This window comes from Amblyraja radiata, chromosome 28 (assembly GCF_010909765.2).
Source record: "Amblyraja radiata isolate CabotCenter1 chromosome 28, sAmbRad1.1.pri, whole genome shotgun sequence".
Lineage (NCBI taxonomy): Eukaryota > Metazoa > Chordata > Chondrichthyes > Rajiformes > Rajidae > Amblyraja > Amblyraja radiata.
The window spans coordinates 25,719,999-25,742,347 of NC_045983.1; the positions used below are offsets into that span (position 1 = coordinate 25,719,999).

The 22,349-nt window shown below is 38.2% G+C and overlaps 1 protein-coding gene across 2 annotated transcripts in view; it reads left to right on the forward strand.

Moving 5' to 3' along the window:
- Positions 1-22,349, forward strand: part of LOC116989023 (S-adenosyl-L-methionine-dependent tRNA 4-demethylwyosine synthase TYW1-like) — a 116,201-nt gene that overhangs the window by 90,980 nt on the left and 2,872 nt on the right. For both annotated transcript variants that reach the window (XM_033046148.1, XM_033046147.1), the window contains exons 14-15: positions 5,064-5,174; positions 9,295-9,462. In XM_033046148.1, the coding sequence (XP_032902039.1) occupies positions 5,064-5,174; positions 9,295-9,462 (279 nt within the window). The remainder of the gene's footprint in view (positions 1-5,063; positions 5,175-9,294; positions 9,463-22,349) is intronic.

Consider the following 22,349-nt stretch of genomic DNA (forward strand, 5'->3'; position numbering starts at 1 on the left):
CCTTCTTCAGTCTCCTCAGGAAGAAGAGACGCTGGTGAGCCTTCTTGACCAGAGTTGAGGTATAGTGGGTCCAAGAGAGGTCATCGGAGATGTTGACCCCCAGGAACCTGAAGCTGGAAACACGTTCCACCTCCGTCCCGTTGATGTGGATGGGGGTGTGCGTGCCGCCCCAAGACTTCCTGAAGTCTACAATGAGCTCCTTGGTCTTCTTGGAGTTAAGGGCCAGGTTGTTGTCAGCGCACCATGCTGCTAGGGTGATTTTAGGTCATTAATCTACAATCACCACGCCTCCCATTCTGTGGTCAGTGTGGGAATGGGAGGGGGAGTTAAAGTGTTGAGCAAACGGGAGATCAGGTAGGTTTAGATGGACTGAGCGGAAGTGTTCAGCGAAACGATCGCCGAGCCTGCACTTGGTCTCGCCGATATACAGGAGTCCACACCTTGAACAGTGGATACAGTAGATGAGGTGCAAGTGAACCTCTGCCTCACCTGAAAAGGCTGTCGGGGTCCTTGGACGGAGTCGAGAGGGGAGGTACAGAGACAGGTGTTGCATCTCCTGCGTTTGCCGGGGAAAGTACCTGGGGAGGGGGTGGTTTGGGTGAGAAGGGACGAGTTGACCAGGGAGTTGCGGAGGGAATGGTCTCTGCAGAAAGTTGAAAGGTGGAGATGGGAATATGTGGCTAGTAGTGGGATCCGGTTGGAGGTGGAAAGAATGTCGGAGGATTATGTGCTGTATGCGACGGCTGATGAGGTGGAAGGTGAGGACAAGGGGGACTCTGTCCTTGTTACGAAATGGGGGAAGGGGGAGCAAGAGCAGAGCTGTGGGATATCGAGGAGACCCTAGTGAGGGCCTCATCTATAATGGAAGAGGGTAACCCACGTTCTCTAAAGAATGAGGCCATCTCAGATGACCTGGTATGGAACACCTCATCTTGGACACAGATGCGACGTAGATGGAGCAATGGGAGTAGGGGATAGAATCTTTACAGGAAGCATGGTGGGAAGAAGTATAGTCTAGATAGCTATGGAAGTCAGTGGATTTATAATAGATGTCAACTAGTTTCACTGTCCTTCTGATTAATTTTACTGATTGTTACCTTCTCAGCAAACAATGAACCATTCTACATTTCCTTATCGTCTACTTTGATCTGTCATTTTCACACCTTATCCCTCCATATCTCTAGACTCACTCTCCCGTGACTCTCAGTCTGAAGAAGGGTCTCGAACCGAATGTCACCCATTCCTTCTTTCCAGAGATGCTGCCTGCTGGCTGAGTTACTCCAGCATTTTGTGTCTAGTATTTTTGCCTTAAACCAGCATCTGCAGTTCCTTCCTACACATTTTATCTTTTTCAAAGATTTCCTGCATAACATTGTTACCTGATGAAAAGTCAAGCAGTTTCCTGCTCTGGTCTTAGCAAAGTTGTAATTTTGTCCTGTGCACCTTCTCTTGAACTTGGCAGTCTCCTTGGAACAAGACATCTAAAACTCGGCCCAGTATTCTATGTTCAGCATAATGAGAGAATTATAAGCTTAGCATTCAGTTACATTTTGCCTGTATTTCTAAAGCTTCAAAGAAACAGGATTTAGTTATTAACTGAGATTCCCTCATTTTCAAGAGAAATGCCACATTTGTTAGTTCTAAAACTCATTCCAAATATTTACTGTACAATGTATATAACTTTCTTCTTCTCCATCAGTACGGAAGATATTGCTTTGTTATAATGATTTGGATGTAGATGGATTGGCTAGTATGTTTGCAGACAACATCAAAATTGGTGGGCAAAAAATGCTGGAGAAACTCAGCGGGTAAGGCAACATCTATGGAGAGAAGGAATAGGCGACGTTTCAGGTCGAGACCCTTCTTCAGACTGATGTCAGGGGGTGGGGGAAAGAAAGGAAGTAGGCGGAGACAGTAGGACTGTGGGAGAACTGGAAAGGGGAGAGGAAGGAGGGAGAAAGCAAGGGCTATCTAAAATGAGAGAAGTGTATTTTCTGGGTTTGTAAAGTTGTGCACAATGATGGTAATCATTGTGGCTGTCAAAGATACAGCGGGATTTAGATCAGTTACAGATATGGGTGGAGAAATGGCAGATAAATTTTAATTTGAAAAACATGAGGTGCTGCACTTTGGAAAGTGGAATGTAAGACAGTTTATGTTAAATCCCTTAACAACATCAATATACAGAGGGATCTTGAAATGCAAGTCCTTAACCTCCTGAAAGTGGCAACAAAAGTAGATAGAGTGGTTAATGTGCATGGTATGCTTACCTTCATCGATCGAGGTATATAAAGAGTCATGGCTTTAGAGGACTTTTATTAGGCTGCATTTGGAGTATTGTGCGCTGTGCTGATTGCCCCATTACAGGAAGGGTGTGGATGCTTTGGAGAGTGTGTAGAGGAGTTTTACTTGCATGCTGTCTGGATTAGAGAGTATTAGCGATAAGGGAGAGGTGGACAACTTGGACTTTTTTCCTTTGGAGCATAGGAGTTGACGGGAGACCTGTTGGAAGTATATAAAATTATGAGAGGCATAGATAGGGTGGACAGTCAGAACCTTTTTCCCCAGTGGAAATGTCAAAGACGAGAGAGCTTAGCTTTAAGGTCACATGGAAAAAGTTTAGAGGAGATGTGTGGTGCAAGTTTTGTTTGCACAGAATGCAATGGGTGCCTGGTACCTGCTGCAAGGGGTGCTGGTGGTAGTGGTGAAAGCAGATACAATAGTGGCATATAAGATGCTTTTAGATAAGCATGTTTATGAGCAAGTAATGAAGGGATGTGCATCAGATGCAGGCAGAAAAGATGAACCTGCATCATGTTCAGCAAGACACTGTGGGCCGAATGGCCCGTTCCTATGCTGCACAGTTCTAGGTTCTATGTAGTGACATAGTGTTGAGCACAGATTTAAAAACAACGAAGAAATACATTTATTTTGGGGGGAAAGGGGGGGGGGGGGGTGGATTTATTGCACAATCGTAATTGAGAGTGGGAAGAGTAGGAGTTTATTGTTAGACGGGAAACCAAGACCTCGTATATCGAATATCTCTAATGGAATTCTCTGTTTACGATTCTGTTTAATATGAAAATATCAGTTGTGAGTTATGGAGCAAGAAGCTGCATGTAAAAATGCTTTTGTATCAGCTAATTTGATTACTTGAAAGGAACAATAAAATTTCATCTCAACTCTTGTCAAGCTTTTCGAGCATTTATGACTGATGTAGTAATCATATCATAGTACTGATTTACGGTTGGAGTTTATACTATGTTACGAACATGCGTCACAAAAAATATGCAGAATATAGCGCAGAAGGAGACAAATAATTTAGTTTTGCTTTCAATTGTTTGGAGATGCAATGTCCAGCTCCGGATCTGTTTGCACTGTCTGATCACCCCGACACCATTGCATCTTCTACAATGTCAGGTTTATCTCCCCTGACCATGTACTGTAAGGGAAGTGGAAACCTGTTTTCACTTTGAGCACGTTTCCACTTGCGCACCATATCTGAGGAAGGATGTGCTGGCTCGGGAGAGGGTCCCGGGGAGGTTTACAAGAATGATCCCATGAATGAGTAGGTTAACATATCATGAACGTTTGACGGCACTGGGCCTGTATTCACTGGATCTGATTAAAACATACAGATTAGTGAAAGGCTTTGGTAGAGTGGATATGGAGAGGATGGTTACACTAGTGGGAGAATCTAGGACTAGAGGTCATAGCCTCAGAATTAAAGGACGCTCTTTTAGGAAGGAGATGAGGAGGAATTTCTTTCGTGAGAGGGTGGTGAATCTGTGGAATTCTTTGCCACAGCAGGCTGTGGAGGCAAAGTCAGTGGATGTTCTGGGGAGAAGACAGGAGAATGGGGTTAGGAGGGAGAGATAGATCAGCCATGATTGAATGGCGGAGTAGACTTGATGGGCCGAATGGCCTAATTTGACTCCTATCACATATGATCTTATGATCTGTGGAAGAAATTTAAACTTCCCCTGTGTTTAATTTTAGGAAGATATCCAAGGAGTTATTATTTTATATTTATTGTTTAAAATTCTTCCTTCCCACCTGATCTCTTTCTCACACTGTGTAGCAATTGAGGCCATTGTTCCAGATTTTACACATGGACTGTCATGTCGAGAGCAAAATGAGCTGTAGTATTCAATACCTCTTGATAAAATCCGGCCTTATCATGTTAGTGGCACTTGGATTCTCCCTAAGTTTTAAGCTTAACTGCTTTCTTTACCTTTTTCTGATTGCTGACTTACTTTGACCTTATCCCCGAAGAATAGCGTAAATCTCCAGGGTAGACACAAAATGCTGGAGTAACTCAGCGGGACAGGCAGCATCTCTGGAGAGAAGGAATGGGTGATGTTTTGGGTCGAGACCCTCTTCAATTTTCTCAGCATCTTCCTCCATTTTTATAACCATTATTATGCTGTGCTAAGTGTTGGTCTTACCTCTAGATGCAGCTGTCAGATTTTTCACCAGGAAAATACGAGCAAAATCCTGTTAGAATGCTGTCTCTAGTCTTGCATTTGGTGAAATGGAAATGAATTTCTGTGAGAATTCCAATGTCCACAGCTAAAATTTCATTTTGTTGTAATTACTGACGTGTCAGTATTGTTTTCTGCTATTTTGTCAATTCTCGTTCCCCTAAACTCTTATTATCGTTAATAATGAAAACAGAAGCCAAAACTTCAGTCGTTCAATCGGTGATCACATGTTTTGAATTTGATGGCATTATCTACGCAGAGTCAAATAATTTAGAATTCCTTGTCTCAGTAATATGAGTATTGTAATTAGCTTTTCAGAGAAAACGTCTTATAAATAAATCTGAGCAGTCCCATCGCGCAGCACGGGAGTCAAAATGGATGAACACCCACTGCTTCGCACCCACACTGTGCATCTTTATACCTATCACATATTTACATATTAACATAAACACATTTATTTGACATCGTGGAGCATTTCAAAAACAAATGTATCAAAGTAAATGACCAAAAGTATGGAAAAATGTGTTTTGATTAAAAAACCCAATACATTAAATTATACTTTTGTCTGTTTTCTTGCAGAAACAGCGTACAGTGTATAGATTAACTCTGGTAAAGGCTTGGAATGTTGATGAACTTCGATCTTATGCCGATCTGATAGAGATTGGGAAACCTGACTTCATTGAAGTTAAAGTAAGTCTGAATATTAGTTTGTTAGCAGAAAATGTTTGGCATATGCTCCTGTTTCATCAAGTTTAAAAAAAAAAAAATTTATATTAATAAAAGAAGTCTTGTTTATTCTTCCAGATGGGAAACTAGTCAAACGCATTTGGTTAACATTTGGTTAATAATCACTGAAGATCAAAGAAAGCCAGGTTATTGGTTTTCTTTTTCAGGGTGTCACAGTGGAACGAAGAGTTATGACGAAGGGTCTGAGACCTAAAGCATTCGATCTATTTCTAGTGCCTACTGAATGTTTCCAGCATTTTCTATTTTTATTTCAGATTTGAAGCAAGTCCATTTTATAAAATTGATTTTTCAGTGGAATAAATGCCTTCACATTTCTCTAACATTAAAAATCAGACTCACCGTTAACAATTTTATTCAAAACTGATTCTTTATAATTAATATAAACCAAAGGGTTTATAGCCCTTGCAGATTGATAATCTTGATCTTCATTTATTCCATGTAGACTCACAGCAACTCGCTTTTGAATTTCCAATTTACTGCATGTATTTTTTTATAATAATCAAAATTCATTATAGTTAAGGTAACAGAAATGTGAAGAATTTACAAGTTGATTGCTAATGCTGAGGTAATTTTTAATGCCAAAGCTACAGAACAGAAAGTTAATTGGAATATTGGGCATTTGTTAGCCAGCACTGGAGTAGTCTAAAGTTCATACAAGAATCCAAGGAAATAACCTGTTCTGCATATTACTGTCCAGGCCCAGGTTTTGTGGTGTGGTGTCTGCAACATACGTTCACTATCAAGTATCTCATTAGGCTAGAATTACCTGGTCCAAATTAGTATGGTTTCTCTTGTGACTCATTAAAGTTCAGGTTTCGGTTTATTATTTTCACATGCACTGAGGTACAATGGAAAGCTCTGTTTTGCTTGCCTTCCAATCAAATCGGATAATATTATGCATAAATACAATCGAGCCAAGGAAAAGATACGGAGTGCAGAATATATTTCTCAACATTGCAGCGCACAAGTTCCAGAGACAAAGATCAAGGTCCACAATTGGGCAGAGATGGGCTTCAAGCAACATCGCTGGATGATGTGGGTGCGCTAGAACAATCTCCCTCCATGGGATTCCCCTGGAAACCCATGACAGGTAGCAAAGCCAGACCTCCAGCTGTGCAGTCTGTCAAGATGTTAAGAGTTTTCAATGTTTTTTGTGAGAGTCAAGAGTGCCATATATTTAATTGCCATATGTACCGATGGAACAATAAAACTTACACTTGCAGCATCATGACAGGTCTGTTAACATAGTACTCAATAAATAACATTCTAAAAAAACAAGTCCAATAAAAGAAAAAATATTAGTGCAAAATAAAACAAAAAAACTAAATCTTTAGACGAGACAGCTGTAGTTCAGCATATCCCAGCCTTTTAGATATATTTAAAAAACTGAAATATCAAATTTATACATACCAAAAGTTGTTGATTTAAAAAAAAATTAAGCTTGCAAAAGGTTTAAGATTAAAAAAAAACAGCATTGCACACCCAAATAGTTGAACAAAAATGTGGCTTTGTTCAATGAGCACACATGCCCTATGCCAGGCTTGGCTTCGGCTCCAAGAGCATAGTGACATCGTGGTAGAGTTGCTGCATTACAGCTCCAGAGACCTGGGTTTGATCCTGACTACGGGTGCTGCCTGCCTGGAGTTTGTACGTTCTCCCTGTGATTTTGTGGGGTTTGCCCGAATGCTCCGGTTCCCTCCCACACTCCAAAGATGTGTCAAGCATTATAGGGAGAAGGCAGGAGAATATGGTTAGGAGGGAGAGATAGATTAGCCATGATTGAATGACGGAGTAGACTTGATGGGCCGAATGGCCTAATTCTGCACCTATTACTTATGACCTTATGAAGTCCAGGTTTGTAGGTTAATTGGCTTCAGAACAGGTTGTAAATTGTTCCTTATGTATAGGATAGTGCTAGTGTACGGGGATTGCTGGTCGGCGTAGACTCAGTTGGCCGAAGGGCCTGTTTCCGCACTCGCTAAACTAAACTAAAGCTGAAGTAAGTGATAAGTCATCTCAGCAGGCTCCTGTCTCTCCATTGTATTTCATGTAGAGAGTATGGCCAAGAAGCTGCTGTCAAGAACCAGCAAGAGTAGAATCTCCATATTCATGGTTTGGGCAGTGGTTGTGTAGAGGTTTGGGCAGTGGTTGTGTAGACTGGTTACACTAAGTACTTGTAGAAATTAATGCCGCGCTTAGACAAATGCAGAACTGATACATTGCAGATAATGGGAAATATTAAATAGACAACAGTAATTTATTGGAAAAAAGCAGATTTGTGTCTTCAAAGTTGTGGGAAAATATGGGGGACCATGAGAAAATAGATGAGTTGATGCCCATGCAAGAATAATAAAGGAATACATCATAACTGATAGAGCATAATTTCAGATCAATACATATATATGAATCTCATTTTTTTTAATGAAGAAAAACTAATTCTGATGATTACATTTTTAAAAATCCAATCACTTTTAGGAGTAAAATATAACTACTTCTTGTAATAAGAAAAAAAAGCAAAATATAAAATTTGCCATTTTGCATTCTGATTGTACTCATTTTAATTAGAGGATATGTAACCAATTCATTCAATTGGAAGGTCATAACGTAATACTTTGCTCTAACCTTAAAAATCGTTAACTGGGATTAGAACCTGTTTTGAGATGAGACTTTCAAACTTTTGCGAATGGTTCCAAATTCAATACTGTCATTTTAAATCAATTTGCAAGTTGTGTTTTATGCTTTACCACATTATCAATTTGCTATTTTGGGTCACTTCTGTAGACAATAGCTTCCAAGGTAAATTCCAATTAGTGACAAAACTTCCTGTGCCAAATTTTGAAATTACTACCAAAAGGAAAAGTGTCCGTTAGGTATTTGGTTTCTATTTTGGGCTATTAGAGAATATTGTGCAGAAGTTATCTAATTCTGATTTGAAATGGTGGAACACACTACTTTCAATTGCAGCACATATTAGCAAGCAATTATTATTTTCTCTTTACAACGCATCATTGGAGTGTTCTAGATTATTGAATTGGAAAACATTTTTTTGTGACATATATCCCTGTTGGAAATAACAAATACTATTATTCTTGAATATCATTAAAGTAATGCTATTTTCCAATGAGAAATCTAATCATGAACTTTTCCTTTAGAAGAGAGGGATATATTACAAGTTATTATGGAGCTTTTGTGGGATTTACATTGAGATTGATTTTCAAAGGCTGGAATTTATCTTTGGCCTCATCCCTTCTAATGAGGAGATATATAATCATCTATTCAAGGTTATCAGTTTTTATATCTTTGGAAATTGTTATCCCCAAAGCAACTTCAATCTACATACACCCTGCAGATTCCACATTTCATTTTGTTTATTTTTCAGCATGCCTGTAATAGATTATTCACAATCATATTCTCTGCACTCTGTCCTATCAATTAACTGTTATACAAGTTAATAGATACATAAAGCAAAATTTGTGCTAATATTGCTGTTTCTCTACTTGCTATCTAAGGATGTCAATATTCAAAATTAGCGCAGGGAGGGGGAATTATTTTCTGTTCTTGGCAAAAGCTGTAAAGAACCTAGAAATAATCTGCTTCTCTCATCATTACTGCTGTGCGGTATCCTTTGAAGTGAAGGATACGTTTAAATATAAATGTCAACAAAGGAATTGAAAACATTTGATGCCTTTTTTTTGCAGACTAAACTCATCAGTTCCATTTAGATATTCTCATCACTGTTTTTTTGCCACCTATAGGTTCTCGGAGACCTTTGGTCATGTATCCATTGTACATTTTGATTTTTGGAAAAGTATCCATGCTCCAACAAGGTCATCATAGCTAATGACATCAATAGTTCTTCAACATTACTACTCACCATTGATAGGTATAAGCAGCTTTAGTTTCCACTCGTAGCACTTAACTGATCCCCTTTCATGGCATGCAGAATCAACTCTGTATCCAATTGTTCTGTCAGACTTGGAGCTTGAATAAAATTCTGTCTTATTGACTGTGTGTAAGGTCATGTAAGAATTTATATTGACAGTATTCTTAAATTATATTTTAGGGAGTGACATATTGTGGTGAAAGCTCAACAAGTAGTTTGACTATGGCAAATGTTCCTTGGCATGAGGAGGTTGTTTATTTTGTCCAACAACTGGCTGACCTTTTGATAGACTATGAAATTGCTTGTGAACATGAGCATTCAAACTGCCTCCTCATAGCACACAAAAAGGTGAGTGAGATTTAAAAAAAAATATATTTAATTTGCAAATATCCACATTGTGTTACTTTATAAGCTCAAATTGTAATTATATAAGTGCTGGGAAATAAAATCAGATTATATAATGACTACTGTGAAGCCATGAACTTTTAAATTACAAAATCAAACATTTTCTGGGTGCTTTTTGCATCTTGTTTTGTTCTTTGGTTTACAGTAAGTTTGTTACATATAAAATTCTTAAAGGATTGGACTGGGTAAATGCAGGAAAAATGTTACCGATGTTGGGGAGTCTAGAGCCAGGGGTCACAGTTTAACAATAAGGGGTAGACCATTTAGGACTGAGATGAGGAAAAACTTTTTCACCCACAGTTGTGAATCTGTGGAATTCTCTGCCATAGAAGGCAGTGGAGGCCAATTCACTGGTTGTTTTCAAGAGAGAGTGAGATTTAGCTCTTAGGCCTAAGGAAATCAAAGGATATGGGGGAGAAAGCCGGAACGGGGCACTAATTCTTTAGTAACTTGTCAGTTTCTTTGTTGAACTAAATTAAGGCGCATGTTGCAATCAAAAGCGCTTGAACAATTGGTTGGGAAGAAAGCCAAACTGTAAGAAAGACAATATGATCATATTGAATGGCAGTGCTGGCTCGAAGGGCCGAATGGCCTATTCCTGCACCTATTTTCTATGTTTCTATATTAATATTTTATTTAGCAAGTTATTTTACAGAAGTGCCCTATTATAGAAAAAGTAAAATCATTCCAAATCAACAAACACTTGCTAATATTTAACATAAAATGCTGATTATTTTTTAATGCTGACATTGTATACTGGAGGGAAAAGAAATTCCAGTTTTGATATCCCAGAACACAATGACTTAGTATAATGTATTCAGATCCATCGCAGTGTCATTCCAGCTAATTAAATTTATGTTTATGTTGAATTGTTAATCTTGTTTTTTTTATTATATAAGAGATTTTTATTGAATCTGGCTCGAACCATATCAGACCACATCACATTTTCAATATTCAATCTACATTTACAAACCTTGCCAGATTCAGTCTCCCATGCCCAATTATCTTGGGGTAGAGTTCTCCGTTGTATATAATCAGGAAATTGCACCTACAGTATATTCAGAATAGTACTGATTGGGTTACATTTCAGATTTCTTCTCAATTTTATTTGTACAATCATAAATGTAAAAGCTGTAATGAGCCAGCATCAGCAGGCAGTTCTGTCGAAAGGAATTATTTATTTGTCCTTGCCATTAAAATTAATTATTTGATGCACAAAGTAATAACCTGGTGCAACTTTCTTAATATAGCTGAAAATGATTCTATCGTGTAAAGTAAGGATTTATATACTATGTGTAGCAGGTAGTCTGCTTCTTCTACTGTGTACGCACACATCAAGGTTTGGAATTATTTTTCATACAAAGTACAAATCATTCAACCTGCAAGCTTCTGACCATATTTTCTGACCGTTGAGTCACCACACAATCGATGAAGGAATGGAAATCCAGGTTCTGCAGCAGGGAAATAAACAGAATTTTAATGGGTTGGAGGTTTGTGAAGAACAATATTTAATGATGGTATATGGGAAGCATGACACAGCTGGACTGAATTGAGATGACTGGTTAATTCCCATATGAATCAAGCTGACTGACCATTACTGCAGTAAGTGACTAACATTGATCTACATTGATAATTTATATATAACTATTCACTGCATTTTTCTGAAGCAAGTACTAAATTTACTTGTAGAACTGGCTATTGATTGGATATTCTGCACTTTAAATTTGTCACTGAGTAAATTGGCATTGTTTTCTGTACAATAGATTGCTCTGTGTAAAACCATTTCCAAGTTATTGGTTGGCACACTGTTGACAATAATTACGTTTTGAGGGAATTTGGGGCAGCAAGTTAGGGACACAACCTGAATGAACACTCCACTGTCGTGTCTAACTTCATCAGCAAGTGCATAGAGGGGTGTGTGCTGAAGAAGACAATCCGAGTGTTTCCCAACCAGAAACCATGGATGAACTGTGAGGTACATTCCCAGGTGAAGGGTAAGATCGCTGTGTGCAAGTCAAATGATCCTGAGCGGTACAAGAAAGCTCATGATGATCTTTGCAAGGCCATTAGGGATGTCAAGAGACAATACCGGGACAAACATGAGCCCCAGTATAATCATTCTGAAAACTGTGGCAAGGCTTCAATACTATTGCATCGCCAGTGATAGTGTGGTCCTCCCTGATGAACACTGCAATCTTAATGCATAATGCTAGCTTTGAGCAAAAGGCCAACAGGTTGATGGCATCCGTCCTGTCAGACTCGAGTGCGCCTTTTCCCAAGGTCACTGTTGTAGAGTTAGATCCACCTTCCTGAGGGTGAACCCATGGTATGCAACTGGCCCGGACGGAGTCGCTGGCCGTGTTCTTAGGGCCTGTGTAGACCAACTAGCAGGAATGTTCACTGACATCTTTAATCTCTCCCTACTCCATTCTGAGGTGCCCACCTGCTTCAAGAGGACCATAGTCATCCCGGTACCAAAGAAAAGTGAGATCTCATGCCTTAATGACAACCACCTAGTAGCCATGACATTCACCATTATGAAGTGCTTTGAGAGGCTGGTAATGGAACACATTAAATCCAGCCTACCAAGCAACCTTGATCCATGGCAGTTTGTCTACTGGCCACAACAGGTCCACGGCTGATGCCATCTCCCTGGTCCTACACTCGTCCCTGGAAAACCTGGACAGGAAAGACACCTACTTCAGACTCCTATTCACAGACTACAGCTCTGCTTTCAATACCATTATCCCATCCAAGGTTCATCTCCAAGCTCGTGAAACCTGGAATCAGCACTCACCTCTGCAACTGGATCCTAGACTTCCTGACCAGCAGACCACAATCAGTGAGGATAGGTGACTAATCATCCTCTACGATAATGCTCAACACTGGTGCCCTTGTAGGGAAGTGTTCTCAGCCCTCTTCTACACTTCTTGTACACTCATGACTGTACAGCCAAATACCAAGCCAATTCCAGTTCGCAGACGGCACCACCATAGTGGGCCATATATCACATAATGACAAGACAATGACAAGTACAGGAATGAGATTGGGAACTGTGTAACCTGGTGTCAAGAAGGGTTTCGGCCCGAAACGTCGCCTATTTCCTTCGCTCCATAGATGCTGCTGCACCCGCCGAGTTCCTCCAGCAATTTTGTGTACCTTCGATATTCCAGCATCTGCAGTTCCCTTTTGAACACATCTCCCTCAATGTCAGCTCGACAAAGGAAATTGTGATCGACTACAGGAAGTGAAGCAGCACACATACCCCAATGTACATTGATGGTACCAAACTATAGATGGTTGATAGCTTCAAGTTCTTAGGAATAAATGTCACCAGCAATTTGTCCTGGATTAGCCACATCAAAACAATGGCCAAGAAAGCACACCAATGCCCCTACTTCCTTAGAAGGCTTGGGAAGTTTGGCATGTTCCCAACAACCCGTAACAACATCTACAGATGTGCCGTAGAAAACAATTTATCGGGATCAACATGGTTTGGGAACAGCTCCATCCAAGATCATGAGAAATTGCAGAGAGTTATGGACTAGCATATTCAAAGACCAGTTTCATTCCGGTCACTCCCTCTTTTCCCTTCTTGCATCAGGCAAGAGGTACAGAAGTTTGAAAATGCCTACTCCAGATTCAGGGACAGTTTCCTCCCAGCTGCGATCAGGCAACTGATCCATCCTCTCACCAGCTAGGGAGTAGTCCTGACACCCCATCTACCTCAATGGAGACCTTTGAACTATATTTAATCAGACTTTACTGGACTTCATCTTGCATAAACGTTACACCCTTTATCCAGTATCTGTACACTGGATGGTTTGAGTGTAATCATCTACAGTCTATTTTTGACTGGATAGCACTCAACAAAAATGCTTTTCATTGTACCTCGGTACATGTGACAATAATAAACGAAACTAAAACTATTTATGCTAAATGACTATCTAGATGGCATCATTTTAAGATAAATGCTAAAATAAACAATGGTTATTAGTACATTGGGTATTGGAATAAATTCAACATCATTACCAAACTCATGGTAGAATTTTCCTTGCTTTATTAGCCAACTATCTTAAATTCTGCAAAATTTCCTATAGTAACCTACAATTTATAGCTGCATTTTGTGTCTGTTGCGTAAACAAATGAATTCTCCATTTAATTTTGGCAAAATCGGACTTGTTTCATAACAGGCTGACTACCTGCTTCTTTGAATTGTGGCTTTATCACCCTCAGCTCATAGCTTGGAAATCCTTTTTTTGTTTGCTGCAGATTCATAAATAAATCAATGATTTGAAATAGCACTGAAATGAAATTTCCAGATTCTTCATCCCTGAATTTGTGTATAGATATATAGGCAATAGATTGGTGAACATCTGGTGTGCCTCATAAATGATCACCTATTATCCAAAAAAAATTGAATTATTTCAACAATCCCTGATTTCCCTTTCATAAATCCATGTTGACTTGGATTAATCCTTTTACTGCTATCCAAATGCCCCATTATTACCTCTTTAATAATTTACACCAAAGATAGACACAAAATGCTGGAGTAACTCAGCAGGACAGGCAGCATCTCTGGAGAGAAGGAATGGGTGCCGTTTCGGGTTAAGACCTTTCTTCAGCTATACCTTTCTTCAGCTAGGGAGCGGGAGAGGGGGGGGGGGAGTAGGGGGTAGCGGGAGAGAGGGGAGAGGGGGAGTGGGGGGAGGAGAGAGAGTGGTGGAAGGGGGGAGAGGAGGGGGGAGTGGGGGAGAGGAGGGGGGAGAGGAGGGAGGAGAGGGAGAGGATGGGGAGGGGGAGAGAGAGGGAGACGGCGGACTTGAACTCGGAAAGCGGGCGGCAGGGACGGGGCCGACTGCGAATGGGCGGCGGGCCTCGGCAGCTCATGGGACCTCACGGGACCTCTGAAGCCCTTGGAAGCCCAACCAAATTACTCCATGTTCAGCGGCTTCAATCCAGAGCCCTGGGGGGAGGGCGGGGCGCTACGGACGGCCGGGAAGTGCGAGTTACGCGGGGAGGGTTACGTAACTAACAGCTCGTGGAAAAGAGTGCCCAGCAGGCTGCGCTTCGAAATCTCTGCGCAGCTGGCCCGAGGAGCAGAGGCATTGTGATGTCATCAGCTCGCTTCAGCTCGTTAGATTTAAAAAAGATCTCAGATTGGTGAAGAATTTGAAGAAATAACTCGGGAAATAATTAATCAAATTTTCAGATGAGGCGATTTTCGAGATCATGAGGTAAATCTCTACCGGAACATGTAAAAATTTCACTGCTAGCGCGTCGGGTTTTCGAGGAGATGTGAATCACAGAAAAAGAGAATCAAACACACAAGCAAACAAACACTACATAAACATCCAAGATCAGAGTTTTGTAATATAATAGATAGATATAGAAGATATAGATAGATTGGTAAGGCCACACCTGGAAGATTACGTGCATATATTGGTCTCCTTATTTAACAAAGGATGGTGATGCATTGTAAACAGTTCAGGGAAGGTTAATTTGAATAAATCCTGGAATGGATCTGGTTGCCTCATGAGGCTAGGCTTGTGCTTGTTGGAGTTCAAAAGAAAGAGAGAGGATTTTTGTTTTTTGGCATATTTTCTTTCTCTCTCTTTTAGCCCTCATTTTTTTTTTTTTTAACTCCCTGTATTTGGTTTGCATTATAAGCACAAACAGAATTTTGTCATGAAAATTCAAAAATATGGACAGAATAAAGGACTTTTTAAATTATATCACTACCATTTTTCAGCCTCTGTGAATCTGATGAACTTCAATGCACTTAATCAAGTAAATTCATAAATGCTTTTATCAATACATCTAATATTAAAGACATCTGGAGGTTAGATAACCCATCCGGACGAGAATATTCTTTTTTCTCGCCCGTACATGGAACCTATTCGAGGATAGATTATTTTTTAATAGATTCTAAATTACTTCCTTTTACGTATGATGCAAAATATCATAATATTATCATCTCGGATCATGCGCCATTAACATTTAAGATAAAATTAAAAGATATATCTAATAAAACTACTACCTGGAGATTTAACCCTCAGATATTAAAGGACAATGACTGTTGTAAATATGTGATGGATCAGATTAAATTATTTTTTGAAACTAATGATAATCCTGAAACTTCTCCATCACTATTTTGGGACACATTTAAGGCATTCATGCGTGGCGCAATAATATCCGCACAAGCACATCTCAATAAAGAAAATCGAAAAATAGAACAAAATTTAGAAAATTAGATAAAACGTCTAGATAATGAAAATATAAAACAGCCTTCCAAAGAGTTAAGTAATAAAATTGCATCAGTAAAATATAGATTAAATAAAATATATTCTAATCAAGTGATTAAACTTTTTCAACAAACTAAGCAAGTGTATTTTGAATTTGGAGATAAGCCACAAAAATTACTAGCACGACAGCTTAGAAAATTAGAAGATGAGAAGATGATACACGGAATTAGATCTGAGTATGGAAATATATTAATTACTCCAAAAGATATTAATGATAGATTTTTACAATATTATAAAAATCTTTATTCGTCAAAACTAACAGGACAAACAGATAGTATGGAAATATTTTTACAAGAATGTCAAATCAATAGCTTAGATCAGGAAGGTAGAGAATTGTTAAATGCTGAAATAACAGTAAAAGATATTATAGAATCAATTAGTTCGCTTAAGAACGGAAAAGCAGCGGGCCCAGATGGCCTGAGTGCAGAATTTTATAAAAAATTTCAAGATCTGATTTCCCCAAGATTACAAATAATGTATAGATATGCATATGACCAAGGAAAATTACCAGAATCTTTAAATGAATCCACAATTACACTCATCCCTAAAGTAGATAAGGATTTGGAAGATCCTGGATCATATAGAGCGATTGCCCTTTTAAATACAGACCAAAAAATATTAACTAAGGTCTTATCTAGGAGATTAAGTTTAGTGATCTCTAAATTAATACATTATGATCAAACAGGTTTTATCCCAAAACGTTACTCATCCCATAATCTCAGACGTTTGTTTAATATTATATATTCAAAAAGAATACGAGATACGGAACTAGCGGTTATATCACTAGATGCAGAAAAAGCGTTTGATCAGGTGGAATGGATGTATTTATTTAATATAATGGAAAAGTTTCAATTGGGGGATAGATTTTGTAAATGGGTAAGAATTTTATACTCGAATCCTATGGCAAGAATTTTGACTAACCAAATTTTATCAGCCAAATTCAAACTCTCTAGGGGATGCAGACAGGGATGTCCGTTATCACCCTTATTGTTCGCATTGGTGATAGAACCATTGGCGGAAAAAAATTAGATCTGAACCTGAAATATATGGCTATAATACTGATACAACAATTAATAAAATTTCTTTATATGCAGATGATGTTTTGATTTATATTACAAAACCGGAAATTAGTATTCCCAACCTGCTAAACATTATAACTAAGTTTGGTGCATTTTCTGGGTATAGGATTAATTGGGATAAAAGCGAGATTATGCCAATAACAGGAATAAATCTTAATACATTACAACAATACCCATTAAAAGTAGTTACAGACAAACTTAAATATTTAGGGATTAACGTAACTAAAACTCATAACTCATTAATAAAATCCAACTATCCTCAACTATTAGATAAACTTAGAAAAAATATTTTATATTGGAAAACACTGCCTATATCCATGATTGGTAGAATAAGTGCCATAAAGATGGTATTTCTACCGCAGTTGTTATATTTGTTTCAGGCTATTCCTTTTTTTCTTCCGAAAACTTTTTTTTTTAAAAATTGATAATATTGTCAATAGCTTTATTTGGGATTATAAAAATCACAGAATAAATAAAAAACATCTATGCAAAGCTAAGATAAATGGAGGATTAGCACTTCCAAACTTTTTATATTATTTTTGGGCTGTTCAGATTAAGAATATGAATTTCTGGTGGGTAAATATGGATCATGAACCGACATGGTTAAATATAGAAAAGGAGGACTGTCTACCTTTCAATGTAGGTTCGATAATTTTTGCACCAACGGAAGTACAAAAAAAATATTATAAAGACAACCTAATAATATATAATAATAGACGTATTTGGAAACAAGTAGTTAAGACTCTACACTTGGATAATCTCTCATTTAGATTACCAATTATGAATAATCCATCGTTTAAACCTGCTATATTAGATGGGGGGTTTAAACAATGGGATGATTTAGGAATTACAAGGATAGAACATCTGTATAGAAAAGGAAAATTTCTTTTATTCCAGGAGTTACAAGATATTTATGGATTGTCTCCACAACATTTGTTTAGGTATTTACAAATTAGAGATTATATTAAATCCAATACACAAGATTATAAAAATAAAGAAGCAGGATTGTTAGATGAACTGTTTAATTTATATCCAAATACAGAAAAATTAATAGCCTATATATATAACATCATTTTGGATAAGGAGAATCCAATAACGGAAGTATATCGTCAAGCATGGGAAAATGAAATGGGATTGGCTATAACAAAAGAAAACTGGGAAGAAAGTCTACAACGAATACACCGGTGTTCATTAAACGCCAGACATATACTGATACAATTTAAAGTATTATATAGGTTACATTATTCGAAAACTAAATTAAATAGTATTTTTCCGAATCTCTCCGCTATTTGTGATAAGTGCAAGAAAGCAGAGGCAAATTTAATACATAGTTTCGTTACATGTCCTAAATTGAATTATTACTGGACAGAAATCTTTAAAGTTATTTCTGAAGTCATCAAAGTTAAATTGGACCCTAACCCAAAGCTAATAATATTTGGAATTCCGGATTTACATCTATCACTTACAGTAAATCAAAGAAATTTCTTTGATTACTGTTTAATAATTGGAAAAAAAATCATATTGAAATTTTGGAAGGGAACATTATCCCCCACAACCAAAATGTGGGCAACAGAGATGATGGAGACGTTACATCTGGAAAGAATTAGATTTGTCCTATTGGACAAGTATAATTCTTTTGAACAGATATGGTCTCCATATATACAGTATTTAGAGAAGTAGCTGTTCTTGGCAACACAGCTCGACGTGCACCCTGCGGGATTTGGTGAGAATAATTCATTTTTATATTGGAATTACATATATGTCTTTATTGATACTATCACTTGTAGTAGTGTTATTAATAATACATATTGTGGTTACTAAAAATGTTTTTTTTTTTTTTTTTTTTTTCGTTTCTCTTTTCTTTGTTATATATAATCAAATTATTATTTAATCACTCTCTTAATGATTTATTCTTTCTCTATTCTTTCTCTATCATTATTTCTAAAAAAACAGTAGATAAGTATTACTAGTGTTTTACTTAATGCAAATTGAATTAATTTGATATAAAGTTGTTTGAAGCATTGTAATTGATTACCTTTAATAAAAAAATATATTATAAGAATTTTGTCATGAAAATTCAAAAATATGGACAGAATAAAGGACTTTTTAAATTATATCACTACCATTTTTCAGCCTCTGTGAATCTGATGAACTTCAATGCACTTAATCTTGACAGTTGTAAATTTGGCAGATATTGAAATGAGGTGATATCGACAGCTGCCTTTTCAATGCACCCCCTGATTTTCATGTTCATTTGCTTCAATATTGATATTACTTTTTCTCACCATCATCTGAAGCCATAATTATCTGCACTGTGCAGTGCTTCAAGATATCAGCTAATATAAAAACAGGTTTGAAGGGGTCCTGTTGCATTTAGTGGATTAGGGTATTGAAATCCAATTGAACCGTGACAGATTTTTTAACATCAATTCACAGCTGCATTTTGAAGCTAGAAAAGCAATAACATTTAACATGGTTAACAAATCCCTTAATAGATAGATATAATGACATTGACGATTATTTTTGATAGCCAGAAAGATTTAATTACGTTGCATATCCCTCATTAGATTGCCGCTCTTTAAAGACAATAAAATTGAATTCCTCATTTAATGAGCTGCTCTCATGAGAAGTGTTGATGGATGGCATCTTTTATTATCAAGGTAGAAAAAAGGCAGGGGGATAGATTTATTTAGGTGTTTTCAATCTGCAAAATTTAAGTTTATACAAACTAAATAATGTATACTTTCAGAGATGCTAAGACAATATCTAAAATTCACATTGGTAATATATGTCCGCAAGTAGCAAAACCAAACAGGCTCCTGATCCTTCTCCGTTGATATAATTCCAATTTAAGTTTAATGCAGCATTCATAATATTTGTTCTGAGATGACATTGTAAAATTAAAAGGTGGCTCGATGCAGACTCTGTGGGATTATTGATAAGATGGTACATAAAACAAATGGGGCCCAAATTATTATGATAAGTGAGTTCTCAGACAATAATTTGAGGAGTAAAATCAATATAATTAATTTTAATTATATTAATTGTAATTAATTTTAAGGGCGGCACAGCGGTGCAGTTGCTGCCTTCCAGCGCTTGCAGCGCCAGACACCAGGGTTCGATCCCGACTATAGGTGCTGTCTGTATGGAGGTTTTACGTTCTCCCTGTGACCTGCATGGGGTTTCACCGAGATCTTCGGTTTCCTCCCACATTCCAAAGACGTATAGGTATATGGGACTAGGGGAGATTATGTGTTCGGCACGGACTAGAAGGGTCGAGATGGCCTGTTTCCGTGCTGTAATTGTTATATGGTTATATGGTATAGGTTTGTCGGTTAATTGGCTTGGTATATGTGTAAATTGTCCCTAGTGTGTGTTAATATGCGGGGGACGTTGGTCGGTGCGGACTCGGTGGGCCGAAGGGCTTGTTTCCGCTCTGTATCTCTGAACTAAACTAAAAAAAAACAACTTTCACTCCCCTCTCTGTGATATATGATTTATATTCAAATTATTTTAAAAATAATGCCTGGTGGATGTTCAAGATTGGAAATTTATTGGCAGTCTTCTTTACAAATAATCATAATTTATCATTAAAACAAATAAACCTTTTGTGGCCAATTGTTAAAGATCAACAGTAAAAATATATTGACAGCGGAACAGCTCTCCACCCTCAAGTGAATGAAACATGATGGAAACAGATGCATTGTTACATGCTGCTACCATATTTATTTGATTAATAAGTATCAATTTTCATGAATGTAACTCAATCTTGATCCGATTGTATTTCTCCATAGAGTCTTTATTAATAGCGACAGATGCGCGATATTGAAGCCAAAAAAAACCCCCATACAGTTTGAAAAATTCAACAGGTCAAGCAGCATCTATAGAGGCAAAGAGAAGGTCGACATTTCAGTTCAACACCCTGCATCAGGTCCAGAACAGTCGTGACGCAAGGTTTCACCTGAAATGTTGACTATCCCTTTGCCTAGACAGAGGCTGCTTGATCCACTGAGCTCTTCTAGCACTTTGTTTTTGCTACCTTTTTAATGTTGCTAATCAATACAGTTCAATTGGACCCTGTTTCAGGTGTTAGCATCGATGACTTTTTCATATCTGTTGACTCATAAGCCCTGCTGAAGAGGCTTATTTATGGTAGACAAAAGTGCTGGAGAAACTCAGCGGGTGCAGCAGCATCTATGGAGGAGGCTTATTTATGTAGTGTGTAGGAAGGAACTACAGATGCTGGTTTACACTGAAGATAGACACAAAATGCTGGAGTAACTCAGTGGGTCAGGCAACATCTCTGGAAAAAAGGAATAGGTGATGTTTCGGATCGAGCTCTTCTTCAGACGAAGAGGAAACATCACCAATTCCTTTTCTCCAGAGACGCTGCCTGGCCCGCTTACTCCAGCATTTTGTGTCTATCGTCTATGTTCTCTGGATATCCATTTGAAGATCAAGTCACCTGGTTACCTGATAGAATTACAAATTGGATAATACCTGTTCACAGTGAAAACAAACCCATATAAAAATATATCTGAAATGTAGGAGATTCCGTTCTATGCTATTTTTTGAAGCTTCTGTAGATCTGCTCTGATACTTTGGGGCAGGTCTCCTGCTGCCCTGAGGTAGCTTGTGGCCCAGGGTGTAATCTTGCAAATGGTGAAGCCTTTTCCAGTGTCAGATGCTTTCTTCAGTCAGTGAGCTGTTAATGATCCGGACCAGACTACAGACCGGCATGGTGGCCCAGCGAGGCACAGGGCAAGCAACTGGCCGAATGCAAAGTACATGTCTTTGATAATCGGTGAGCCTGACCCATCAGCCCACTGGCTCACTGACAGTCAAAGTTTTCACGTTATGAATGTTGGCAGGAAGCTTTTAACAATCACAAGCCCTAAGAATCACCCAGGGCCTGTTGAAAGATGATGTTATAAACAAAAGTCTGAAGACCAAATAAACACCACGCTCACACACACACTTAAAATGATTAAAAACATTTATATCAACATAATTACTTTAACCATAAAGATCTGCAGACTGACAGCTGATCTCTCCCATTTGTTTTAATGCTGCTGCTGTGCTTGTGCCAGGTTAGCTTGGCACCGGCTCAATGGGAAGGCTTCTCCATCTGAAAACTGGGAACTATGTGGGAGATTGTGCTACTCTGTGGAACTCCATAAAAAGTGCCCTCTGTAAATTAGACCTGATATTGAGATTTAGCACCTTTCCTTAACGGCTGACTCTCATCCAAAAGGCCAATGCTTTATAGACATAATTAACTATTAGTTTTTAGAGATACAGCGCGGAAACAGGCTCTTCAGCCCACCGAATCCGTGCCGACCAGCGATCTCTGCAAACTAACACTATTCTACACACGACGGGACAATTTTACCAGAGCCGATTAACAGACAAACCCGCACGTCTTTGGAGTGGGAGCATCCGGAGA